The sequence below is a fragment of the Phasianus colchicus genome, chromosome 6 (genome assembly GCF_987193195.1).
Source record: "Phasianus colchicus chromosome 6, bPhaCol1.hap1.1, whole genome shotgun sequence".
Taxonomy (NCBI): Eukaryota; Metazoa; Chordata; class Aves; order Galliformes; family Phasianidae; genus Phasianus; species Phasianus colchicus.
This window is the reverse complement of record NC_143441.1, coordinates 33,889,455-33,900,324: the sequence shown is the minus strand read 5'-3', so window position 1 is coordinate 33,900,324 and position 10,870 is coordinate 33,889,455. Positions and strand designations below refer to the sequence as shown.

At 45.2% G+C, this 10,870-nt stretch overlaps 1 protein-coding gene and 1 long non-coding RNA gene across 5 annotated transcripts in view; both read left to right on the top strand.

The window, feature by feature from the left end:
- Positions 1 to 619: 619 nt before the first annotated feature.
- On the top strand, positions 620 to 2,840 carry LOC149917528 (uncharacterized). The gene is made up of 3 exons (XR_016467518.1): positions 620 to 870; positions 1,165 to 1,193; positions 1,292 to 2,840. It is a non-coding gene; the product is annotated as an uncharacterized LOC149917528 (long non-coding RNA).
- A 3,657-nt stretch (positions 2,841 to 6,497) lies between these two features.
- The window catches only part of ST8SIA6 (ST8 alpha-N-acetyl-neuraminide alpha-2,8-sialyltransferase 6), a 45,305-nt gene continuing 40,932 nt past the window's right edge, over positions 6,498 to 10,870 (top strand). For 3 of the 4 annotated variants that reach the window (XR_016467812.1, XM_090142882.1, XM_031614504.2), the window contains exons 1-2: positions 6,498 to 6,691; positions 6,903 to 6,998. Coding sequence is in view for 3 of the 4 variants with exons in the window: in XM_090142882.1 (XP_089999008.1) it covers positions 6,597 to 6,691; positions 6,903 to 6,998 (191 nt within the window). In the remaining variant the exon portion in view is untranslated. The remainder of the gene's footprint in view (positions 6,692 to 6,902; positions 6,999 to 10,870) is intronic. The other variant, XM_031614505.2, reaches the window with a different exon arrangement.

Sequence of the window (10,870 nt, the reverse complement as noted above, 5' to 3'; positions counted from 1 at the left end):
ATAGAGAGGGAGACAAATACATAAGTGGATATCTGAGAACCGTAACAGAGATTGTGGCTTACCCAGCATGTGGATTTTGCGAGAACTGCAGTATATTTGCAGAGCCTAATGAAAGCGAGTTGGGAGTGCAACATGATCAGTGAGGTCTGTCGCTGACGCATGGATACCAGCCTATTTACTGAAGTGGGGAAGGTAACATTTAAAATAATTGTTGCTTTTAATTATTGCATGAATCACAGAGGAGATTGTATTTACATACGGCAGGATGTAGTGCTGCATGTAGCACGATGAGTTTTGAGGACACAGAGATGGAGAGTTCAGCACAAAATTGTTTGCTGGGGGATGAAAGAAATCCAAGACCCCATAGCTGCATCTAACACCATCTGCATTCCCTGGCCAGGACTCAGGCCACAGCTTCTCACTTGCTCCCAGTCACAGGCTGGACTCAGTCTCACTCACCCACTCCTAACCAACCCCAGCAGCAATGCTGCTCTGGCCATGCTCCAGTGCCGATGTGAACCCAGTGGGTGCTGGCCCTTTCTAGGCTCTGATCTTCACCCAGTGTCATTCAGGCAGAAAGTTACTTCGGAAAACCTAATAGAGAATAAAAACACTTGAGATAATGCCAGTAGACAGTAAGACTTCTATAGTGGGAATGCTAAGTCACAGCTTGAACCAGCGATTGAGCACCTGGCGGGAAGGCAGGGCCAGCTCAGGGTTGCTCAGGTGCAAGCAATGTATCTGAGTGACTGAAAGGAATGGAGCCAGGATCCACCCTTTCCCAGACTTCATTTAAGGGCTGGCAGGGGAGGTGGGGGTATCTTCTCTGGAGATCTCTGCCTACCTGGAGGCCTTATGGGTCTTTTGAGGGTAAGCAGTTTCTTTCTCTTATTTCTGTATCTACTGTTATTACATCTAAGTAGATCCTCAGTTGCTGTAGCCTGAGACTTTGCTGCTTTGCTATCTTGTTATGCTTTCTATTGTGTTACATCTTCCTATGTGCCTATATATCTTGCTGGCTGTTGAAGTTGCCTGGGCTTATTTCTGTTTGGAGGTAAAAGCTTTCAGTTCTAATTTATAATAGCTCAGGGTATTACTAGACAAATACAAATAAAGAATTGTCTGGTTTTTTTTTTCTTTTTCCCTTCACTTGGTTTTCCTGAGGTTCCTGAACCAGGAGGACTGTCCCACTGGTAAGAGTCATGTTCTTGCATGACCTATTTTCCCATGTCTCTTTTCTTCCCAGGGTGTGTTTTGACAGTGGTTACTGTCTTGCTTTTCCCTATCACAGCATGGATGTGTCCCTGTGCCCTGATGTTTCATGCTGACATTCATTGTGGAGCTGCTTCTAAGCATGATTTTTGCCACGTGCTCAACTAGAAGTATGAGACTGGCCCCAATTTTATTAGTACTAATGAGTCTGAGCTGGATCACAGGCCATTCAGCATCCTCATGACCCACTCCTCCCGCTTGACCTCTGGGGTGTTGGTTCTAAGCTGAGCACCTTGCATCTACAAGCTCCATTCAGAACTCACATCCCTCTGGGTCACAAGCACTGCAGGCACAGGGGCAAGGGTACACTGGCACCTTCCTGCACCACAGCCTTATCAGCATTCACTATGTAACTGCAAATAGCTTCAAAAGGACAGGATATGGGAAATAGAGAATCTGGGATTTGCAGCAGTGATGTTTCTATGAAGCATTCAAACACTTTTTATTGCAGAGTAAAAAAGGGGAGGATCAGTGTTATGTGGAAATAAGTTCAGACTGCAGTCTAGGAGGTCATATTTCTAACTTCCATTAATGAGGTTAATGGCTTTTCCTCAGTTTGGAGGTAGAGGTCCAATCCTCCTGGTTCCAGGTTCCTTTAAACCCATGTGGTTATTTTGCTCTGTATCAGTCTGCTGTTTTCTTTAGCACCAACAAAGTAATCTATCCCCACATATTTACATGTGTCCATATACGTGAGATTCAACAAAAGAAATGTAAGGATTGGGGAAAAAAAAACGTAGCTCCAGATTTACTTTTTTTTTCTTCAGTGCACTACAAGCCCAAAGAGCCAGCCTGGAGAAGGCCATCAGGCCACTGCCTTGGAACAAACTCATAGATAATCCTCCCCTCAGAGAGCTGTCCCTCTCTTTTCTTACAAGTAATTGCCTTTCTTTGCCTAGATACAGTGTTTTTGTTTACTGTGGCTTTCCATAAGCATAAAGAATACTGCCTGATCACTGCATTATTAAGGATGATCTGAGTCCACTCTGGTTTCTCATGGCATTTTACACTCATACTTCAATAAATGTGACTGTAAACTTAGATTTTTGTGCAGATAAGCAGCTGGGCACACTGTCCATATTCACTGCTGGAAAGAAATGTTAAGTTTGATGTAATTAGTTTGATGTAATTGTGCTGACCATACAGCACAATGAGAACCCTTGCATTAGGAGTCACAGCTCTCATCTATTGTGCAGGCACTCTGAAGCAGTATGGGCTGTACCATCAGCTTGCACACTGATCTACAACAAGTGAAAGTTACTTGAACAGTGTTTGCCAAGGTTGATTTACTTGCTTTGTTTGGGCTTTTAATAATAGTATTAGAGGTCTTTGTTCCTGATGGATTTGACATTGTGCCATTGGTTCATTAGGATTTGGTTGACTGTTGTGCATTATTTTTTTAATTTGCACTCACAGTATGCTCTGTAATAACTTGGTCTTCATTCTAGCAATAGATGCTGTGAATATCTATTAAGAACAGTGCTGATTTGTGCAATGTGTAACAGAATTCCTTGCAAAAGAATACTTAGTGCTTTATGTCCTTTAGCACGGGAAACTAAGGTTTCCAAATAACAATAGAAATCTTTCTTAGAAAATTGTTCCTGGGGCAACCATAATGGGAAGGATTTCAAATTGGATGGAAAGGATTGACACAAGCTGCCGTAGATGCCAGAAGTTTACATGGTTTCAAAAAGCAATTAGGCACAATTATAGAAGAAGAAACCATGAAATGGGACTATCTTCTGATTGATAGAAGCTGGGAAAGGGTCTAGGGACAAATTGTTGCATGCCCCTTACCCAGGAGTCTGCTGTTGCCTCAAGAACACACTGTTCTCACCTGAACCCATACCCATAATTTCTTACGGTGTTAAATTAAGAAGTCTCATTAAGTGCATTTAGGAAAAGAACAGAAAAAGTACCTATCTTCAGGTTAACAACTTGCAAGTTGTTGGGAGTTTTGCACTAAAATCATCCTTTGTACTTCATTAGTATTCAGATCCTCTTCTCCCCATTAGCTTCCTTAGGGAGAACATACACATTGGAGTGCACTACAATCATGGGCATTTGAATGCCAGCCATGCCCTTAATTGGATGGTGTCTTGCCTGGTTGCTGGCAATAGAGCACTGATTCTCAGTACAGTTACTAGCTTCAAGTTCGTTTATGCTAGAAGGTGCATTTTAGACAATGGGTGTTTGTCTGCTTTCAGGCAGGATCATGATTGTTGAACAGTGGAAGCTGACTACTCAGTTAAACTAAACAGAAAACTCTAGTGGAGCACAAGCAATAGTTTCCTTTGACACACAAAAAGCATAGTCAAGTATACAATGTGAAAATTCTACTTATTTTATGCACAGGAGACAAGTCCTGCCACCAGTGTGAGATCTTGCAACATGCTGAGCATGTTGCAATTGTTCTGCATGTGCCTGCCCTCTTTTCACCTTGACTATGGAGAAGGAACAGTACCTTACAGAAATTGTCACTGATGCTCCTGATGACTGTCGCAATCCATGTAACTGCTTCTAAACAGCTAAAACTTCATTTGTTCTAGGCAGACCTCAACACAGCTTACCAGCTGGGTTTAGTTATTTCAATAAAGCCTTTTTGATAAGATCCTGAAAAGCAGTAAAGGAAAGACTTCATAAAGGTGTAGTACTAACAAACACACAAGACTTATTAGTTTTGGACTGGGCTTTGAGGTTGTGCTGTTCTTTTGCTAACAGCACCTGCTCCCATTGATACCTCATCTAAGAATGACTAAAGAGTAGTCTCTCATCTACATCCCTTGCATCTTGCTCTGGAGTCTCCCTTGCTTTACTGTGATGTGAGATTCCAGAGAAACTGGAATATCTCTGGTGTCTTTGTCTCCTTCCTGATTGTACCAGTCACCTCCCCTCTTATTTGCAGCCACTAACATTTCTGTGACAGCCATTGCTTGGATGATAAGGCAGCATTAGGAGAGCATTTAATGAACATTAATTACTTAAAGTAATTTAGCTGCTGGAAATGAGAAGGCTAAACTAGCACCCTGTGACCAGGTGGCCCTACGGGCATCACCATTGAACTCCTAAGATGCAATCTGGTTGACCTGGAGGAAGCAGCCTTTCACAGATGATACCCGAGGCCACACTTCAATTTTTCCAAAAAGTCAGGTTGTAGAAACTTGGTGAAGAAGTCATTGTGACACCACCTGGCTGATTAGTGATCTCTTCCTCCTGTGCAAGCCAGCAATTATCTCACTGACTTTGAAGCTAATGGGAATCAGAAGCTGGGGGATGCTGCCAAGATGCGGCAGTTTCCAGCTGTTAGGAAGGGGCAGGACAGCCTCTGTGTACATCTTCTACGTGGCATCTTGCCTTTATCTGTTTCCCTTCTGTGAGATTACCTGATACGGTTGCTCCTGATGTGGCAACATAATGCAAAAGACAAATACAATCATTAAATCAGGATTTGAATTTAGGAAAGCTGGATTCATCATAGATTCTCATCTCACCCCTTAGGTGGGTCACTAAACCTCTTTCCTAAGCTGTTCTGACAGAATTAAAGCTGATAGCATCTATGGATACTGTGACGCTCAATCAATAGATGTCTGTGAAGTTGTTTGTAAACAACAAGCACCAACTGCTAAGTCTAGTTATACAGATAGGTTTGATAATCTTCTTCTTTTTGTGAGGACTTCAGTATTACACAGATTCCCCTTTTGATCCAGAGGGGAAAAAGGGGGGAAAAATAAAGATTTCTGTTAGTATTGTAGACCGATGTTGGCAACAGACCTCTAGCTTAATATGTCATCCCTACTGACATCGCTAAATTTCCCGTGGATTAGCTGACAGTGATAGTTCAGAACTACAGGGAAGTCATATCAACGGGGGGGGAAAACCATTATCTTCTGGATTATAATCTTAGTTGTCCTTCCTGTACAGCTTGTATGGAGTATCATTAGGCCTTTTAAAGTGGAAAAATTACTATTTAATGGAAATTATGAAGTAGCTTGACAAACAGAAACCTTTATGCTTTTCTGGGGTAACTGCAGACCTGAATCCTCTGATATCTGCTAACCAGCAAAGACATTTACCTTGAGAAGCCTGCCTATGTGCCCCTACATGTTCACACACGTATCAACTAAACTTAAAGCACATGCCTGAGAAGGGAAGTTTTTTTTAAAGGAGGTGAAATTTCTTTGAGATGTTTACAATTGCTGACAGACCCAGGACAGCACACTTCTACAGGACTTTGGCAGCCCTACTATAGTGTTTTGTTTCTGGATTGTGACCAAGGACTTCAAAGCCAGGAGGAAAACTGAACCATGCATGCTGTAGGCTTAGAGCACTGAGCCAGGAAGTAGCTGCTGCCCCTCTAGCTCCCTGACAGCATTGACAGCACAGCTCTCCAGTGTCTTCACAAGTGCCCTAAAACAAATAATTGGATATTTCTTGGTGTAGAGGATCACAGCGGGTGCTGCTCAGCTCCTTTGACACACTGCACACTTAGGCACACTGTGGCTCACTGGAATATCCAGCTGCTTACCCAGCATATTACCATGTCCCTCATTTTCTCATTTGTGTAACTGCAACAGGGCTTCGTGTCAGATGATTATGAGGCTTCAGAGCACAGCAAGAAGGGATGTGTTCAGATGCAGGAGGGAGACGGAAGAAGCCACAGATGCGAGTTATCAGCCTGCTGGCTGTGGCTGAGCAGCTGCCTTAAGGTGTGGTACCTCTGTTACCCATTTTCTTAATACAGGGCTCCTCATTAACAAAGCCCTGCTGTTTCACTAGGCTTTGCATAAGACGTCAGCTTCATAAGAGCAATGCTACTCAACTGCTCAAAAAGAGCATGCGAGCTTGCAGGCAGATGTTCATTTACTCAAAGCACTGTAAAGGTGTTCTTTACATAAAGAACGTGCTCGGTGTAATCTGTACGTAACATGAAGAAACAGCACAGCACAGCGACCCGTCCGTGCCGGACGCCGGGGCAGGCCGCCCACTTTCCCCCGGTAAGCCCTCGGCGAACTCCCAGCACGGCCTTCCCCTTCGTCCGGTGGAGGCAGCAGCACCCATGGCGGCCGCCAGCCCCAGCATCCCGCCCGCCCGAGGGGCGGCGGGGCGGAGGGGGCGGTGTGCCCTCAGGGCTCCCGGCCGGGCAGGGCCCGCAGCTCCGGGCGGCGCCGAGGCGGGAGCGGGCCGATAGCGGCGGCGCAGGGCTGCGGGCGAGGGGCGGGGCGGAGAGCACCCGCGGCTGCCATGGCCGCCTCCCCCTCCCCGCCACCTCCCTTAAATACTATGGGGCGGCCGTAGCTGCGGCGGGAGCCGCTGCCGAGCGCACCATGCGGGCTGTCATCGCCTTCGCCACGGCGCTGGGCAGCACGCTGCTCGGCGGCTGCCTCCTGCGGCTGGGCGGCGAGCGGCCCCTCCGAGCCAGGTAGGGGCCGGGGGACCTCGCTCCGGGGCGGGGGAGCCCGGGGGCGGCCGGGGAAGGAGGAGCGGGACGGGGCGAGCCCGCTCCGTCCCGCGCGGTGGGCTCGGCTCGCGGCTCGGCAGCCGGCGGGGCAGCGCCCGGCGGGGAGCGGCTGTCGCCCGGTGGCGGCTCTCGCCGGCTTTGACAACTTTTGTTATCCCGTCTTGTTTGCCAGGGGCTGGGAGGAGGAGGCAGAGGCAGCGACCGTCACTCCGAAGGTGGTGCGAGCCCTCAGGTTTCCTCTAACGTCCCTTCCTCGGGCCGAGAACAGGTAGGGGCTCGGCGCTGCGGCTGCTGGTGGGGCGGTTTGCTCGGGAAGGGGTGCGGGAGCTTGTTTCAGTTCGCGCATCTTTTTTCGAGTAGCTCAATCGGAGGGAGCGTAGGGGTTTAGTTAGATCGAGAGAGTGGAAATTCCCGTTAACTTCTTTATATTATTTGCTAATAGGGCCTCTTAATGACGGCTGTCACTCTGTCTTTGGTTTTGAGCTCGGTGAGATGTTGTGTAGGACAGCTTTGTTGCCACACGATGTAGAAATCCTGGATGCTGTGTGCCAGGTGTCTCTTATTCTCCTCCCCAGGAAGCTGGGGCCGGGTAGCATCACCATCATTTTGGAATGCGTATTTTATTAAAAACGCGGATTTCTCCCAAAGGCCAGGTATACGAAGGCTCTTTCATTTTGTACAGTGTCTTACTTCTCAGGAGTCCTTCCATCTGATCCCACGCCTTGATCGTTTACACCAACTCGGAGCTTTGCTTTGCTGCCTGTTATTTCATACTGTGAAGGTTCATATGAAAATAATCGGTAGAATAAACCGTCAAACAAGTTGCGTGAGCAATTATCAGCATTAACCACAACGTTTTTGTTCTCTTGAGTCTTCGTACACTGTAGGAAAAGTAATAGTGCAGAAGAGGATGGAGTCATTCACACATGAGATGTTGCTGTGTAAGAAGTAGTTTGTAAATATTTTGCTATTCTCTTCTGCACTAAATAGCCTCATTAACATTGTAGTTCCAGTTATAAAAATAGAAGGAAATTGGGAATTGGGTCTTTAACTGAAATTGTGATGTCCTGGCTGTATTGAAGTCAGTGGTGACAGTGCAGTGAGCCTTACTGAGACCAGCATTTCACGCAGCCTCCTGAAATGTGTGGTTGAAATAGCGTATGCTTTCCCTAAGTGAATCCAAGGGACAATAGTATTAATAACCATCGCAGCATGTGGTTTCTCACACGTATCAAGTGAGAGCTCTGGTGCTCCATGCTTCAAAATTTGGAACTACTATAAGTTTAAAATGTCATTCAGAATTAGAGTGAAACAAAAGGAACAGGAGCAGGCTTCTAACTACTGTTATGATCTTCTGGCCTGCTTCTCTTTCCTGTGTTAATTTTTTCCCTTTCTGCTTTTTTTCCTTCTTTTCCACCTCTTGCTATTGGTTTGCTATATATGCTCTGTTCTGCTTTGGGCTCTATAGCTGTCACTCTTTTCTCATTTCTGCTCTGTTTTGTGTTATGTCTATGGTTTCCTTTTGCAACAGTCTTCCCGTACTCAGCCTTTTCCAGTTAGTTTCCAAGCTGCAGCCTCCTGCCATTCATCTCTGTGCTAAACCATGGAGTCAAATTGACTAGAAATTCTGGCAGAGAGCACTTCAGAGAACAGAGCCTAGCCACTTCCCACCTGCTCTTAGTGCACTCACAACAGAAGCAAAGAAAGTGTAAGCAACACATGCTGAAGAGGGATGAAAGATCATGGCATGTATGGGTCAGCTGGTAATCTCTGTAATAAGGCAAGTGAGCATGAGATTTTAAATGAATATTTTTCGTTAAACTGCTTGGAGGATTTTGACACCAATTTGGAGCTAGTTTTCCTCAGCCTGAAATTGTATGTTTAGTGACTGCAGAAGTGCAACAAGTAGATTATTTGCCTGAAAAGTTTCATTTCACTGTATCTCCTATGGCTGTAGTGTCTTTGGAGGGAAGGCTGACTGGTGGAACCAAGGAGGGGATGTTCTTTCTCACGTGGGTGGCTGTGCTCAATAGGTTGTCCTGACAGTAGCATGTGGTGCATTTGGTATCTGAAGGAGAGAGCTGCTAGAGTGACCAGGGGCTGTATCCTAATCCAGAGTGCAGCTGGAGTGGGCAGGGAGCTATGCTGGAGGGATTTGATTCAGACAGCAACTGGACAGGGCCTGGCTGAGGGCCATGCTGGAGAGATGCGATCCGGAGAGCATCTGGACTCATTCAGGAGATTTAGACCACCTCCATGAAGGAGGTGGATGATGTGGGCAAGAGGAATTAGATTCCAGTTTTCAGTGGGATTCTGCTGCAGAATCCATGATTATAGCAAAACAGCAAAGAGCCCGTGACTGAAATGTGCTGTGTAGGTATTAGTGAATTTTTCAAATGAGGCAGTGTTAGTATGGTGATGCTAAAACCTATGAACAATCTATTGATGCATGCTTTCCAAGTGTAGTTCTCCTAAAATACCCTGATGGTTTGAATAGCAGTGCCTTGTTGTTGTGTCCCATCCTGCATAAGAGAGTGTGCATGTGTGTCAGGTTAAACCCTAATCACTTCATCAGTCAGACTCATTTCTCTGGCAAGCAAATATTTTTGTCCCTAGCTTTGATGGGAGGAAATTTAAAAGAAGAAAAAAAAGTCATTTTCCATGTAGAGCTCCAGTCAGTTAGTAGATGATTTTCAAGTATCATAAACAAACCGCTGCTCTTATTGTGATCTCTTTTGCTGTTGGATGCAGATTTGTAATCAAACATCTCTTGAAGAATCTCCAAGCCCCTATTGTACTACTGCCTTGCAATAATGTAAGCTAATCTGCTCTTTCAGTTTGAGTAATTCTTTTACAAGGATGAAATTGAAGGATGAAAGGATGAAAAGTAGGAGATTGGTTCAGAATGCCTTAGATTTCTAGGCAGCTGCCATGCACAGCAGTGTTTAATTAGATGGCGACTAGGCACCTAAAGTTCTCTGAAGATCTGTCTTAGTAACCTTGAAGATGTGGTTTGGCTCTTACAGAACATTTCATACGTCTTTTCCTTGTTAAATGTTAGAAATCTCAATCGATGTGACTGCCTCTACAGTGTGATTGCCAGTTTTTGATTTGGGCTTATTTCACGGTCTGTATCTGTTGTAGAAGGGTTTCTTACTGAAAACACAACCATTGTTAATCAGATTTCTTTAGCAGTCCCCAGATTTCTCCATGTGAGCAGTATCATTTATTTTGCAGAATCGTCGTTCTCTGGCAAATCATCGTGCCTGTGCCTTATACCATCTTCTCGTGTTTTAAGCTGTACCTGCAGGTACGGCTTAAACTTGCATAAGCCAACAGTGCAACCAAAAGCAGTCCTGCGCTTGTCCCACCTTTAGACCCTCGGTTCTCTCTCTCTGCCTGCGTTTGTGATAGTATGCATGTTTGTGTCATCTCAGCATTAACACTAAAACAGAAGGCTCAGGGCTGCTAGTGCTGTTCAGGGGAGGATGTCTGTGATAAGAGGATCTGAGCAGTACTGTCTCTGTCATGAAGCTCAGAGCGCGCTAAGTTAAACCTGAAATTCTAGCTCCTTTCGTGGCATGTGGAGCAGGTAAATAATGCCAGCTGCTACAGGGAAGGTGAAAATAGTCTTCTCAAGCACTATGTGTATGCATTTTATGTACAGATAATAACAAGGCAGCAGTTTGTATCGCTTATTTTAGGGCATTTTGCTTACTATTTTCCTAGCTATCTCTGTCGTTGCAGGTTCAAGGCAAGCGCAGGGTAGAGACTGTTGAGGTAATTGAGCAGTGGGAGGAAGTGATTGAGGAGCTATGAGTAAACAAGTTAGTATTGATACAGTGTTTCACAATTCTCATTTCTCCAATTCCTCCCTCAGCAGCAGATCTTTATGCAGGCCTAGGGAATAAACAACTATTCCTAATTAACTATGCTACAGAGACCTGTACATTCTGTCTGCTGTCAAAATATTGCATTCTGGCAAGCAGAAAGGGAAGAAGAGGCAGACTATTACGGAGATTATAAACAGTAGCATAGTGTGTTGCACAAACAATTTGCTACAGTTTAGATTAGTCAGCATTGGTGGCCCTTTACTAATTTTACTGCTGTCTTAGTATTCATTCCCCTCATTTCCAAGTG